At 38.7% G+C, this 16,146-nt stretch overlaps 1 protein-coding gene across 2 annotated transcripts; it reads right to left on the minus strand.

The window, feature by feature from the left end:
• Nucleotides 1-1,299: 1,299 nt before the first annotated feature.
• On the minus strand, nucleotides 1,300-15,428 carry seh1l (SEH1-like (S. cerevisiae)). Of its 2 annotated transcripts, none has more exons than XM_084725906.1 (9): nucleotides 15,166-15,428; nucleotides 14,648-14,698; nucleotides 13,042-13,188; nucleotides 12,571-12,782; nucleotides 8,425-8,523; nucleotides 8,183-8,323; nucleotides 7,875-8,029; nucleotides 5,754-5,907; nucleotides 1,300-2,001 (listed from the first exon to the last, which is right to left on the minus strand). In XM_084725906.1, the coding sequence occupies exons 1-9, from the start codon at nucleotides 15,274-15,276 to the stop codon at nucleotides 1,824-1,826; spliced, it is 1,248 nt and encodes a 415-aa protein (XP_084582032.1). In that variant the 5' UTR covers nucleotides 15,277-15,428; the 3' UTR covers nucleotides 1,300-1,823. The 2 variants fall into 2 exon arrangements, with proteins under 2 accessions (XP_084582032.1, XP_084582033.1); XM_084725907.1 differs by lacking the exon at nucleotides 1,300-2,001 and adding an exon at nucleotides 2,842-3,045 and having other exon boundaries at nucleotides 15,166-15,426.
• Nucleotides 15,429-16,146: the final 718 nt, after the last annotated feature.

A 16,146-nucleotide genomic window follows, 5' to 3' on the forward strand; every position in this document is an offset into this window, starting at 1 on the left:
TCGCAAAGTTTAGGAGATATTGGCAGTTGAGATTTCTGACTTCTTTCCAGTACAATGGAGCTACATATCACTAGTCCTGTGGTGCTTGAAGTGTCAACAAAATACATTCTCAGCAGCAGCTGTCTTTCCAGAAATCATAACCTGGTTGCTCAAGATAATCCACAGACCCTGTTGTGAGCAGTTTCTTATAGGAACTACTTTTTTTTCCTGCAGTATAATCTTCCGGTACTACTTTCTTCCTGAGAGAAATAAAGTAGCTCCTACATGAAACTACTTACAACAGGGTCTGTGGATTATCTTCAGCAACCAGGTTATGATTTTTGGAAAGAGACACTGACGTTGAGTTTTTCAAATGTATTTTTTGGTGTTTTGAGCACCACAAGCTGAGTACCATTTAGTCCAGTTATATGGGAGAAAAGGCAGCCATCTCCATGTACAACCAACCTTTACTCTGCAACTCACACCAAAACATCTAGATGGATAAACAGCACCACAGGCCAGGGGGAAATTTTTGTATCTTTGATTTTGAGGTGAACTGTCCTTTAACTTTAACTCATCAACTTCATTGACTTTTGTAAATGTGCAGTCATTCTTAAATCTATGTCATCAACACATTTCAAACAAGTTAGGACAGACAACAAAAGACTGGGAAAGTTGTGGAAAGCTCAAAAAACACCCGTTTACCTGCATAATGTTTGGAACATCATGCAGGTAAACACTTTAATTGGTAACAAGTAGTGTCATGATCAGAAGGCTCAGTCCTTCACAAGCAAGTATGCGGCGAGGAAAGGCAGACACCTCTGCAGCCGATATCTCCAAAACTCAACAACTCACACCCAAACAATTTGGATGGATAAGCAGTACTACAGGTATGAGGAATTCTATATATTCCTGATTTTGGGGTGAACTGTCCCTTTAACCGATCCCCCGGGGAAATCCGCCTTCAGAAGTCCGGTTCAGCAGCAACACAAAAGCCATGAAATTGGCAGGGATTAGTTATTTGCTCAGACACTTCAGCAGAGTGAATCATGCCTGAAACAAAGACTGAATCTGAACAGAGCTTTTACAGTTGAATAAATTCCACGCCAGTTCATGAGTTTTAGAATATCATTCATAAACCTTCAACAATTCCTGATTTTCTTGCCCAACTCCGGATTCCAAAATAATGGATCCATTTCCAGAAGAAGTGTGTGATAATGAATCATGCTCTATTTCCATAAAAGAGCTGTCTCACATGGTAGTCAGTCATTCATGAATGCTGTCAGTTTGAGTGTGTGAAGGGAACAGTCAAAAATAGCATCCTTTTAATATCTTACAGCCTTTATTCTGACTTCACCTATGTGCAATTTTAAACCTCTGTGAGCACCGAGTGAAAAGTACAAACATTTCCTCTGTAGGCACTGATGGCTGAGGTTGTCAGCGTCCTTCAGAAAAACCAAAAAAAAAAACACAACAAAACAAGGACATCGTTTCTGCATTTTTGTCTGCTTTACCAGCAAACACAGACATTGTTTCATGACTTGCGAAACAAAACAAAACAATACCTGGATGTGCTTTTTATTGCACATTACATGAACCTAAACCGCTAGAATACAAAGCTAAATACGGGAAAAGTTTAGTTTATTATTCACAGGCTAAAATGTGCATTCAAATGGTTGTCAAAACGGCTTTCCTGGCCTTATGATGCAAATTCCTTTTCTGATTTATACATAGAAAAAATAACATTAGAAAACAGAAAATAAAAAACAAAACCAAAGGTCTTTATTAGAAATTAATAGCAGTTGTGTAGCCCATCCCCCAGCCTGTGTCCCAGCACCCCAAGATCACTGTCCGTCAGCCTCTGGTAAGGGCAGCAGTGATCTAGAGGAGAGTCTGTGGGGAAGAGCCTGTTGCTGAGGCTGAATGGGCTCAGCGTCACAGTGCTCTATGAGGGAGGAAGGAGGCAGCAGGTGACCATACCTGGTCCCCGCTCTGGGAGGATCCAGAGGCGGAAAGAAATACCTGAAGCAACAGGGGAGGAAAAAAAAACATGGAAAACGACAAATACACGGACAGGGAGAGGACGGTGACGATGGAATACAGAGGGGAAACACATAAAAGGAAGTAGAGATGAGAAATTAAAAGGAGAACAGATGCATGTATGCTCTAGAAAAAAAGGGAGAGGAGTATGGCAGACAGAGTACGGATAGAGGTTTTTTTTTTAAAGGTGTATGAGCAAAGTCATTAAAATTTGTGAAGATGCTGGAATCAACTAGGACTTAACAATTAATGGAATTTTTTTTATCAAAATGACAATATGGTCCACTGCAAAATTGCAGGAGGTGCTGGCCTACACATCAGACTCTAAAGACTGAAGAAAACATCTTTATAGGGCTGCAATTTATGATTATTTTCATTATCATAATTAATTGATCAGTGCTTCCCAAAGTCCAAGATGATGTCCTCAAATGTCTTGTTTCATCCATGACTCAAAGATATTCAGTTTACTGTCAGAGAGGCATAAAGCAAATATTCACATCTGAGGAGCTGAAAGAACTTGGATTATTTTCTTTTAAAGAAAACCATCCAATCTGATTAATTGCTTATCAAAGTAATTGCCAAGTAATTTCACAGTTGACAACTAATCAATTAATCACCAGATCATTGTAGTTCTACAACATTTGGTATAGATTGCTGCAAAAAACAGTCCTATAATGTTTTTCACTGAAAATGAGAATAATGATGTAAAAATTATAATTCCCTCTAATATTGCAAACCATATTGCAATTGCAATAACAATAACAATTAGTTTTCAAAATCATTCAGCCCTAGAATAAACATAAGAAGAACAGAGACATGCAGTTTATGTGCCAAAACAGAGTTCTTTAACCAGTAACACCCCCAAGAATTCAGCTTGGACATAACTCACACACATTTCAGATGCATTAACACAGGGGCAAATGGTAGCTGATGCAGAGGAGACATTAGTAATATGCAGGAGGCTGGTATATCTTTGGAGAAGTCAGCTGCCGCAGGGGAGGGGCAAAGGGAGCTCTCTTGCCAATCCTGCATGCAACAAGCAGTACAATACCACATTACTTCAACAAACGCCACTTCTCACTCAGTTTGGAAAACTTTTATACAAATAAATTTTACAAAATGCAATACAAAAATCAAATTTGGTTTGTTAAGTTCATTATTCTAAAACATAGGCAGTACATTTGTGTTACTCAGGGTACAGGTGACCTTAGAGTGAAGGGATAGTTTGGGTTTTTTTAAGTGGGGTTTTTCTTTAGTCAATGTATTTCCTACAGCAGATGGTCCGAAATCCGAATCAGTTTAAAGGGATAGTTCACCCAAAAATGAAAATTCAGTCATTATCTACTCGCCCTCATGTGGATTGAGAGTCGGGTTCATTAGTTAGTTAGTCATTTAATCCGCATTACTGCTGGAGATTCACAGACCTTCAATCAGCACGAGGGTGAGAAGATAATGGCTAAACTTTAATTTCTGGATGAACTATCCCTTTAAGAGTATGCTCTATTTAAAATATTGTCACTGCTTTACCTTGCTGTCCGACAGCCCTTTCCAACAGGAAACTGAAGCCATTTTATTCAACTTTGCTCTTTTCAAAGCCACAAGGACACAGGAGTTGCTGGACAATCAGTTTGTTTCTGTTATTGTGGGCCCTTAGTATTTTAAAATGTTAGTTCTGATGTACTGATGTCAGTGATCGGGGTAGCAACTCTTATGGTCTGCAAAGTAAAAGTATTCTCTTGGCAAATGAGTCTGGTGGCTTTGGAGAAAGCACTGCAACGGCTTATGTCAGGGTGGTTACGTGTTTGAAAAGGCTGTCTGACAGCAAGGCAACACAGTGAAAATAATTTAAATCAGGGTTCTAAAACTGCTTTGGGGCCACTGATGTTGTTGTCATCTCACAGGGGGCCCGAATCCATGTTCAAGTACTGCAAGAAAGCACAATATTTCTGAAAACTAACGTGTCTGTTTCCATTACTTACATAATTTCACCACATTTAGCAAAAAAAAAAAAAAAAAAAAAAAGAAGCAATTTGTTACACAAAAAACAGGTTGATATACTGTCTCTGGATAAGTACCTCATACAACCCCACTCCAAAAAACCCTTAAATTCACAAACAAGACTGGTAAATACAGAGGTTATGCTGAGTTAGGGGTTATTAAGTTGAACATAAATACAGCCACAAACCAACTCTGACAAAACCAGTATTAGCTCAAACACCATTTGTTCACTGACACTATTTTCTTCTTTTTTTACACAATCAAAATTTTAAAGCAAACCTATGTAACTCTTGCTGAACATTGACCACTGTGGCTAATCGTGACAATCACTGGATAATGGTAAATGTCAACACACAGTGTAACTGTAGCAGATGTAGAGTCAATGGTTTTTACACTGAAATTTCTACTTCAAGTTCGCCTAACATCAGCTCCTGGTCATTCCAGACCGAGTAAGGCCGGAGCAACAAAACCCCTGAGGGTACTGAAATGAGAAAGGGTAAGCTTTATTGCTTATGAATTTAATTTGTGAAATACAGAATGTGTTATCTCTTCTTTTAAAGGTTACATAGTCTCACTTTGAAGCAGTAAATGTCACTGGCTGTATTCATACCCATACTGGATGTGTTTATACTATTTTCTGATGTTATTGCGGTTAGTTAATAAGGTTCATTCAAGCTGTCTTCCTGCTCAGCAAAGAGATTGGCAATATTCAATCAAGGATACAATCAAATTGAAAAGTTAAATGAGGAGAAACATTGTTGAGAAAAATCACTGAGCTTTAATTTAACTGCTCATCTTAAAGAGGGACAGTTTACCCCAAAATCAAAGGTGCATATTTATATTTTTTTCCTCTGGTCTGTAGTGCTGTTTAGCCATCTAGATAGTTTTGGTGGTGCTCAAAGCACCAAAAAATAAATTTGGAAAAACTCAAAACCAGTGTCTCCTTCCAAAAATCATGACCTGGTTACTCAAAATAATCCCCAGACGTTGTTCTGAGCAGTTTCATGAAAGAACTATTTTCTTACTGCAGTAGAATCTACAGAAACTTCTTTAGAATCTACTGGAACTACTTTCTTTTCTGTGAGAAAGAAAGTAGTTGTTTTGGTGCTTTGAGCACCACAAGCCGAGTGCCATCTAGTTCCATTGGTGTGATATCTCACACCAAAACAATCTAGATGGATGCAAAGCAATACAGGCCATGGGGAAAATGCACTTCTTTATTTTGGGGTGAATTATCCCTTTAAAATGGAAATAGATTAAAAGATGTTGGATGTTGAGATGTTATTTACAAAATAATACCCAACCACATAATGGTTCTGCTCTATATCCCAAAATAGCTCTAGAAATAACAGTCACATATCAAATTTATATAAACAGGTTTATTTTACTTTTTATAACCAAGAAAAAGTTTTGCCCTAACACTGATAATGCAAAGTGGAAACATGAAACCACTCTTGTAATATGCATCAGTACAAATCAGGAGGAGATGACAAAAAAAAAAAAAAAAAAAAAAAAACACCACCACACATCCAACTCCACAGGCACGATGCTGACAGCCTGTATGCTGGAAGCCAAGCTCTTTGCATGAGTGCAACATTTGGTCAGTGTGGGCCCGGGAGCTTTGTCAGTGAGCAGCTGCAGTCCCAGTCAGTGTGTGAGGCATAGTAAGTTGTCAGTTCTGACTGGCTTTGGTCGGGCTGGGTGAGTGGCGGCACCGGACGCACCACACCACCTACCTTCCTGCAGACATCCCGTTCAGGGCATTCTGGGAGGTCTGAACGGAGGAGCCCACCACGGTGCTCATGGCTGTGGGCTGGCCGGATGAGCCGGTGAGCGGGCTGCCGTCTCCCTTCAGGATGCCTGTGCACTTCCAGGTGTCCATGTAGTTCGCTGCAGAGGGAGACGGGAGGTAAAAATCAGTGCTCGCGCTGCTTGTAACAAGCGACCTAAAGTCTGACACAAACATTTCAGCTCAGTGTTTTTCGTTCTGTGGCCTGCAACTACACTCCTCACTGCTCTCATAGTACTGTTTTTGGCTGGACCAGATATCTGTTTAGCAGAAAAGCTCTAAAATCCCACTTTTCATTTTTTTTTACTTCAGTCTCTCTTTCAACCTCAACCCAACTAATTTGGTCATTCATCAAGTAGACACAAACAAAGCTCCACATGAATGCTTAAGTTGATGTGTGTCTGTTAGATCAGTAAATAAGTGACAGTTTCCTAACACATTTGTCAACTTCATAAAATAATAATGTTAATGTTGTGCAAACATCTTGTTTGATTTGGCTCCAAATGGCCAAACAAAAACAATTATTGCAGGGTTAATAATGCATTTCATTAGTTAATGACTTTGATGTTACATAAAATCAATTCTTTTGCTGGTTTATGTTAATCTTCCTCCAAACTCTGTTAAGCAGGAAACTGGATGTTATGCTTTTCCTTCTACAAACATGCACTATCCATGACACACAGACACAGAATAAAGATGAGACTGCAATTACTTTGACTGATATTGCAATTGTGATATGACTTGCAATATAAGAGAGGATGATAGTTTTCATTGTTCTCATTTTCACTAAAAAAAACCCCAACAACCTTAAAATGAGTATGGTGTGATTTTTGTGGGTATCTGTAGCGACCAAACATGTATAGAATATGACACATAGGCCAAGACATCTCTACATCACTACACTATTAATTTAAAATGTTTCTTTGGTACATGTTTAGGTTTTAAGGAAATATTGTGCCTCCTGTGATTTGAAAATTGCAGTTGGCCATATTGTGATTTTGATAAAACTTTTGATTAATTGTTCAGCCCTACCACAAAGAATCTGGTTCCACATGAATAAGCTGCAAACAGATTTTAAATACACTTCTCAAATGCAACATCATAACAAGTCAAATGTGATGATTTTTGAGGTCAGTAACAAGCTTTCAAGTTAATTTTATTTATTTGATTAGCTTTATACAATTAGTAATTGCAAGCATCAAAATAATGTATGAAATGTGTGGAATGCAAAATCAAAGACACCAAACTGCTGCAACCAACAATAAGTCGAAAACAGACTCACGGGGTAATGATGTCTGGAACTGGTGTCAATTGTTCTTACACTGCAATGACTTACTCGAATGTTGGGCTGAGCGATTTGGTAAAAAAGTTGTAATGCGTTTATTTTGACTGAAATGTCGATTGCGACATGCACTATGATTAGTGGAAATGATCAGTTTTGCATTACAAATTTAATGGTCACTGAAAAATCGTGATGATGTGATATTTATTTTAGGATGTTAAGATGTTAAGGTGTTTTCTTTCATCTGGAGAACAAGATTTTTAGGCCAGGTCGTCTATAGAGCATTACAGTATCTCACTATAATATTTGGAATATTTGGAAACACATTTCCTTTTTCCAAAAACTGTGATTTTGGGTCTGGTTCTGTATTTTGATTATTGCACGTGGCTACATTGCTGTTTTATTGCAATTGCGATTAACTGTGCAGCCCTACTCAGAAGCCAGGGAAAGTGCAACTGAACAGACCTTCAAGTCAGAAACTCAAGACTGACTACTGATTTAACCCAAGATCGGTGACATAGAAACAGAAATATGATAGCACACACAGTATGTTTGTATGTTTTCTTTCTCATTTATATTGGAAGTTGAAATTACAGCAACATGCAGCAACACGGTGCATGTACTTAAACTCTGTGAAATCGGACTGCCTGATTCTCCTCCTTAAATCCAACATAGGAAAAACAAGCATTTTAAACATGTTAAACAAAAACAGCTCACAGAATAAGCTGTCACAAATATGAGAGGAAGAGAGATGAGCAGTGATCAGCTGTAGCATTAACCTCCCACCTTTCCAGAGGCGCACACAGCCATCATCCCCAGAAGAGGCCAGCAGGGTGCTGGTGATGTTCCAGCTCACACGCCACACCTGGGAGTTATGGTTGTCAAACTGAGCCACAATCTGCACCTCAAACTTGGTGGGTCCCGTGGACGTGCTCTCCTTCCTGTTGAATGGATCCAAGTTACGGAAAATGAAGTGACTCAGTGGACAGCAGGTTTTCATTTCTGCCATTTTTAACAGTTTTAAACTGTAGCAGCTGCAAAAGTGCGTCTGCTAAAAATCAGCAAAATGTATGAGCTGTATCTGAATTGGTCACCTCATGGGAACGAGCTTAAAGATTCTGACGTCTTTCGTTGCGATGGCGAGCACGTGGAAAGATCTCCCCAGATTTGGAGCAAACGCAATGTCATGGACTGCATCAGTGACAGTCATCAGCGTCTCTGCTTTAGCATATTTCCTTTTAAAACAATGATTAAAAAATTACAACTAATTCTTGGAATTTGGTGTGGTTTATAAAGACATGTTTAGAAAAGAGTGACACATGACTGGTATACCTACCTTGTGTTTTCATTATACTCATAGATCTGAACTTTCCCACCGTACGTTACATTACCATCGTCACTTCCCACTGCAAACATTGGCGGGTGGGCACGAGAGCTGGGTGGTGGGGAGAAAAAAAAAACACAGTATTTCACTGACAGATCCTAAAACTGCACTGTATGATCCAACAGGCTGCAGGGAGGTCACAGTTCATGGTTTTAAAGTTGAGCAGGAGAAAACTTTGCATTTGAAAAGGTCAAGTTAAAGAATTTGTTGAATTTAACACCAGTCTCCCAGAATGTTTGCAACTAGCCAGAGTAGTCGATCTAACATAACTGAACTGTCTGACTGTTGTTTGTTTTATACAGCAAAAAACCTCACAATTACTAAGGTTAAGTTATAACATAAATCTGGCAACTCACTTGGTAAAAATTAATTAAGATCAATTGTTTAAGTAAAATTTTCACGCAGGAATGGCGGAGAATGCTTTTTTCAGACTTTCAACATGGAAATTTATCAACATATTAAGCTGAATATCTTTGGGTTTTAGACTGACAATAGAATTTGCAGCCCCTGATTAAACATGACAATTAACTTAAGTCTTTGTTGCTATTTGATAACCACTAAAAAACAACAGTTTGTGCAGGAGAAAGTAGGCAGATTTCTGAACAACTTATCCAACTGGGCAAGTGAAAAAGTAAATTTAAGTTGAACTGTTGTTACACACACTCATTCACTAAACCATACCCTTTCATACTCTACCCTACATCCTGGGTTAATCCATATTGTGATGTGTGCTAAACAATGATGCAACTGTTTACAGTTTATATGGTTTAAAAATGAAAGCTAAGATTTAAGTTGAGGTGTACACAAGCAAGTTGTAATTACACCTTTCAACTTGGAAATAAGAGTGTGTGTAAGCACACTTCAAACATGAAGGCAGCAACGTTCTCCCACCAGGTTGCTGGAGGGCAATACAGGCTTTGTGAGTGGGGGGAGTTCTAGGAGATAATAAGTATTAAATTTCAGAACCCAGGGACAAGCCTTTTCACAGCAGACATTTTGGCTTGTCATAGCAAGAATGGCACAAGTGCTATATTATTAAAGCTACAGTTGGTAAGTTCTATGTAAATAACTTTGTCATATTTTCTAAAACTGTCGTTATATCCTGCAAATAGTACATGAGATAGATAATGAGAAGAAATCTGGTTCATCTGGCTCCTTCTAATGCTCCTGAACTACAACAACCAATCAGAGCCAGCTTCCTGACTGAGATCACGATTCTCTGACACAATTCTTATTTTTTCAACAAAAACCTTTATTGCACGCTTAGACGCTGAAGTAAAAACAACACATCTGAGATGCTTGCTGTCCCATATATCAAACTGCTTGACTTAAACTTGAAACTATAACTTCCTTATAACAAAAAAATATGTCAAGTCTTGTTTCCCCTTTTGCATTATAATACTACAGTGTATTTGGGAGGGCGCCCCTGCCCTGCCAACAGGACCCCCACACAGAAATTCAAGTTGTAGATTTTTTTTATTTCCATTATTCAATTTATATTTTAAAAGGGCCTATAACAGGTGTTCTTTTTATCAAATAAAAAAGCTAACTCTAATTTTTGCGATTTCAGAGTCAAATGCGTTGCTATCGTTTCATTACATTCATTAGAATACATTTCTCCTCTCCTCTGTGACGGGTCACCACCGTCAGTCTGGCTTTGATCCAGCATGGCTGTCAGACTGTAGATACTCCACATGGCTGTACAAGAGCGAACTTGGTGAGTCAATTGATTAATGAAGATGGATGGATGGATGGATGGATGGATGGATGGATGGATGGATGGATGGATGGATGGATGGATGGATGGATGGATGGATGGATGGCAGCACAGCGCCAGGACTTTAATTTTGGGTGGGTCACGGTGACTTCGGTTGGGCCTTTTAATTAGAAAATTTAACACTGTTTCCAACTGATAATCTCACTTTAACAAAAATCATTGGTATCATACTGTGGATGGCGACGAGCACTTCCAGTTGATTATGAAACTTTTAAAATCTTTTTAACAGTTTCTATTTATTTCAAATGGCACAGGATATCTCCTTATCTATGTTTTCACTATGGATCAAGTAGATCAGTATATCAGTTCGTTAAGAAACTGTCACTTTATTCCTTTTAATGCATTTTCATTTGATCTGACTGGATTACTCTTTAAATTGATTGTAAGGAGAGAGAGAGAGAAACAAAGCGATCAGAATAATGGGTGAGCTACAATGACTTAACAGGAGAGAGAGCACGCTGCGATGCACTGTTCATTCATAAACTTAACTATCTGTGCTGTGAAGGTCATCTGAAGACAATCAAGTCAGGCAGCAATATTCAGCTCTACCTCCTGTATTGTCTACATTTTATAGATGTTCTAGTTTTGATGAAAAATGCATCTGCAGGTATAAAATAAAACAATGATAAACTTTCCTCAGTACACTGGTCATCATTTCAACAACTGCCATATTGTGACATGCAGACATGGTCCAGACCTCACATGTGATATAGCCAAATAAACGCTGTCTTTTTGTCAAATGGAAACTCTTTTGTCTTAATCTTGTCAAATGTCTTAAGGGTGTATTAAAATGCTTATTTTAATAATTAAAAATAAAAGTTAAGAAAATATATGATCTCCCAGTCATTTAAGGTGGGCCAGTTGTATAAGGCGGTGGGCCCAGGCCCGTTAGGCCCACCCATAATGCTGCGCCTGATGGATGGATGGATGGATAGATGCATAAATAAGTAAATGAATGAATAAATGAATAAAAACAGTGTTCCACTGCTAAAATAAAAAAATGTAAACCCAAATCAGTGTTTGGCATTATTGAGGTTTGTGTGCTCTTATGGGTGGCATTTTGTGATGCGGCTTGCATAGATGTACAATTTTTTATTTATTTATTTTTTTTTAACAATTAATCATGTAAAAACTTGGGAATGAAACTCATTCACACAACAAATGCTGACACTTTAAGTTAGTTTGAATTGTAAGTCTCATTCCCACACAGTAAAATACTGACAGTTTTGGGTTGGAAGCCACACAACAGACAATTTTTCAACTCTCCCCCTAGAGTTTCCAAGTGGTATTATTGATTTTCCTGCAGTCACAAAGACAACAGTTGTACGCTTTCTATTTCCTTAGCTGTATGTAGAAATGATCAGCACCACTTTGGAAATAAGAGAGAAGAAAGAAGAAAGAAGCATATTCACAGAGAGGGAAACTGAAAGCTATTATAATGATGTGCACTGGATAGTAACGACAGTCAACTTAGTCTGAGTCTTAGCAGCATACTGCTTCACATCTGGGTAGATGGTTGAGTAACATTAGAAGAAAACATTTGGGTAAAGTGCCAGTTTGTTCATTCGTTCATTTAATCAAATGGATGTATCATTTTCCTGGAGAAATTGCATCTGGTAGCAGAAAGATTGGCAAAAAAAGAACCAGTCAAAACGCACTTGGCGTTGTAATACTATAGCCACTATACTGTGCAATCAAGATTTATATCGTGTAATAATAAGTTAAAGCAAAAAAATTGTCACAAAAGTTTTCACTTGTAGAGGGTAAATAGATATTAGAATTAGATTGAATTAGATTCTTCTTTATTTTCTTTTATTAATTTACTGCATTCATATTTAATTTCTATTAAGGCTGCAAGTAATGATTAGTTATTTTCATATTCTATAAATCTTTTTAAGATTTTTGTGATGAATCGTTTGGTCTATAAAACATCAGCAAACACTGAAAAATGCCTCTCACGCTTTCTCAAAGCCCAAGATGAGATCGTCAAATGTCTTGTTTTGTCCAACCAATGGTCACAGATTTATTTATTTATGTAATGTTAATAACATCAAAGCAGCGAATTCTCACTTTGAGAGTCTAGAATTACCAGATGCTCATCAATTCTGCTTGAAAAATACCAAACGATTCATTGGCAATCAAGATAGTTGCAGATTAGTTTTCTGTTCATCAACTGATCGCAACTCCACAACCTACAACCAACGTTTATTGCAAAGTGGGTTACACTACAGCTAGGACTGGAAATGAAGAAGAGCTTTTACATGTTCCATACGCCTCAATGTCACAGCAGTTTTTGATGCAAAGTAAACCTGTGGTCTTACCTCGAGGGGTTCCAGGAGATGCAGCTGCAGCTGAGCTTGCAGGAGATCTCGTGCTGCAGGGACCACTGGCTCAGGTTCATCACGTCCGGAGCCTCGTAGATCCTCACCACTCCATCCGCAGAGCAGGTGGTCAACATCAGGCCCATGTGTTTAGGGGCAAACTTCACATCAGTCACTGAGGTTCTACTGTCTACTAGTGTGGTTCTCTTTATCTGAAACAGAACAACATGGAACACTTGGGTCAGATCTTGTGTCAAACATAAGACAAGGAGAAGCAGAAAAACTACAGCAGAACCAAATTAGCATCACATGTTAGTAGGGTTCACTATCATGACCACAACTCACTGGGTCCCATCATTTTGAATGCTGCAGGGGCTACTGGACTGACAAGCTGTCTATGATGAAGAGGTAAATTTCTGTTCAGATAGTTTAGGGTTATCATCCCCAGAGGGACTCTAGAGTTGCACTTACCCAGTGGCTCAGTCCTCTCTGTTTGTCATTGGACTCCCCGACAATCTCTTCCCAGACAGCAGCTGTCCTGTCAAAAGAACAGGAGGCCAGAACCTGCCCAAACTCTGGATGAGCCCAGGTCACCCTCCACACTGACCCACTGTGTGTCTGCCAAGAGGAGAGATGAGCTTTCGTTAAATCAGTAAGCCACAACTAGGGTTGCAAATATGCATTTTCCTTAACTGATAGGTGAAAACATTAACAACTGATTAACTGATTAATCATTAAAAGGGACAGTTCATCCCAAAATCAAAAATACAAAGTAGTTACGCTGGATTTGAAAGTAGTTCGGGCAGATTCTACTGTAGAAAGAAAATAATTCCCACATGAAAATGCTCACAACAATGTCTGTGGACTATCTTGAGTTAACCAGGTCTTGAAAGAGATATTGCTGCCGAGTTTTTCAAATGTATTTTTGGTGTTTTATGCACCATAGGACTAGTGCCATCTAGTTAAACTGGATTAGAGAGAAGGCAGACATCTTTATGACTGATACCTCCAAAACTCTGCAACTCTCACCTAAACAGTATAGATAAATAAACAGCACCACAGGCCAAAGGAAACGTGTATTTGGGGTGAAATGTCCCTTTCATTTTTTATTCTTTCCTCATTATATGTTTAAGTTTATTCAACAAATGCCTCAGCCAGACAAAACAATATCAAATGAGGTGCAATTACTGCCACTTCTAGACTACTGATTACTTATCAGTTAATACATTTTTAATCTGTTAAATTCTAATGCTGATATATCTATTAATGATTGATGATTAACATCCCTACCGTAAACGTTATTTTCAAGTTTAGTCGTCCGTGGTCATTGTATCCGTCAGTGAATATCATGCATGAGCATGACGGACATAACAAGTCAAAATAGAGAGAGAGAGGGACTTGACCATTGAGAAAAGGTGAGATTCTGTTAGCTTTGCACAGAAACAGTTGGTAGAAATGTCCTTCAGAGGGCTACTTTTTGCTTTCATACTTTGGATACATTTCAGGGCCTGGACTTTTTCTCTTATACTTGAGTAAAGAAGTTGAATCCATACTTCAGAGTCCTTTTTACACAAGTATCTGTGCCTCCACTAGAGTAAAGAACGTGTGTACTTTTGCCACCGTTGCAGAGAACACAGGAGTTGCTGGTCTACCACTGCCTCAATCGTTGGGGTACATGTGACTTCCTTGTTTTAAAAGGTTCACTCATATTCACCAAAGACACATACTGACACAATAAACTAGCCGATCACGGCAGCGGTAGACCAGAAACTCCTGTGTTCTGTGAGGTAAGGAGTCTCTTCTGCTTCACCAAACTGTCAACAAACATCTACTGTGGGTAATCCAGTGACTACCTCATACAATCCCACTTTAATAATACAGACTATGTCAGCTTTCAATCCGTATCCTGATCAGAGCATGTATGAATGCATAAGAGAGACACAGTGAATTTAAATTATTATTATTATTAAATTATGCAAATATAATATGCTGTTATGCAAGGAGGCTGGCTGATGCATTGTTTTGCCAGGAAAGCTTTTCCCAGTTAAAACGGATCAGGCAGCAGCAGGTGGTTTACCTTCCAGCTGGCTGTGCAGTGCCATTCTCCGTTCTCACTTTTGTCCCAAACCTGAGAGAAACAAGCGTGTGATGTGAAACAATGTTAAGAAACATTACATTATTATAAAGTAGAGTTACACACTCCCGAATGTGATAAACTTCGAAATAATAAAAATAATAAAATAATTTACAACTACCATTGGATTACATCTTCTAAATCACAGTATGTCAAATGTATTTTTTTCTGTAGTGTTTACGTTAGAGGTGCTACACAGCTCTCCTGCGCCTACGCTTGCTAGTATGCTACTGGGACCATAAATAGCAAACTAGCTAAATTCAGTGAGATAAAGCTGCCTTCGATAGTCACCATTAGTAGCAAATTATCTGACGTTATGTCTGCCTACAACTGGTTGGAAATGAGAATCAGTATATTTAATAGTGAGCTAGGTTAAGGGTTTTGATAATGTAGGTAAGGTCAACAAGCTAGCTGTGACAGCTAGCGATAACATTAGCAAACTTTACGTTAGTTTACGCTACCTTGACACTTTGGTCACTGGAGCAAGTTGCCATTCTCCGTCCGTGAAAATCATAGGACACATCGTGAATTAGATCTTTATGATCTGCTGCGATACTACGCGCTACAAACATGATTACAATTACAATATGCCAGCAACACTAGCTACACTGGTTACCTAGCAGGCCTGTCATGTGTCCACTACTGTGTCTGCGTGTATTAGAGATGTATTACAATGAACTAGATAGTAAATGCAAAGATGGCGCCCATTCAGTCCAATGAGAGTCGCTCGCCTGGCGCACAAGACGAACAAGTTTTCTAGCTTCCGCGTATACTTCCTGGTTATGCAGCCCATTGAATGTGCGCAATAGTGTTCCCCCGCCCGCGAGTTCCCGCTCGCTCTATAGACTTTATATTGTGGAGATGTTACAGATTTCGGCTCGAGCAAAGTTTTACAAATACTAAAACTAAATGGATTAAAAGCTCATAATAGAAAGAGTCATAACTAACCTTGTTTGCACTTCGAGGTGTCCTGTCAACAGTTTTACAGACGTCTCTTTTACAATTGTGGCCTATGGGAGAAAGTGCTTTATGGGCCGGTGGGGCATTTTCGCTGCAATACCACGACTGGCCAATAGAAATAAATTAACGCCGTTACTGAGTGGCAAAGCCCTGTCTAGTTCTATTGTAAATCTATGGTGTGTATGTTTGGCGGTTCTTGGCAGTGTCTGCGGAGTGAGTATATTTGTACCAGTGTTCACCACAGAGGGGCGCATTCACATCAACTTTAAATAAATGTCATGTTTAAGGTACTTTATCTCAACGTTTACGTTGAAAATAATCATGTCGAACCAAACAGCAACCGATATATATTTATATATAGGTTACATTTTTTTTTTTTTTTTACATATGACAACACATAGCTATCACACAAGATAGTGACGTCTTTCAACACTTTTGAAGAACTCCTCTACTCCGGTCACCGGGGTTGCCAGGTTTGGTAG

This window comes from Lutjanus erythropterus, chromosome 9 (assembly GCF_056507025.1).
Source record: "Lutjanus erythropterus isolate fLutEry1 chromosome 9, fLutEry1.hap2, whole genome shotgun sequence".
NCBI lineage: Eukaryota > Metazoa > Chordata > Actinopteri > Lutjaniformes > Lutjanidae > Lutjanus > Lutjanus erythropterus.

Excerpts from the sequence above, each read along its gene's own strand:
- seh1l (XM_084725906.1), bottom strand. The coding sequence starts at position 15,276 with ATGTTTGTAGCGCGTAGTATCGCAGCAGATCATAAAGATCTAATTCAC. Across the intron at positions 14,699-15,165 it reads CCAGTGACCAAAGTGTCAAG|GTTTGGGACAAAAGTGAGAA; the intron begins GTAGCGTAAACT and ends TGTTTCTCTCAG. Across the intron at positions 13,189-14,647 it reads ACTGCACAGCCAGCTGGAAG|ACACACAGTGGGTCAGTGTG; the intron begins GTAAACCACCTG and ends TCCTCTTGGCAG.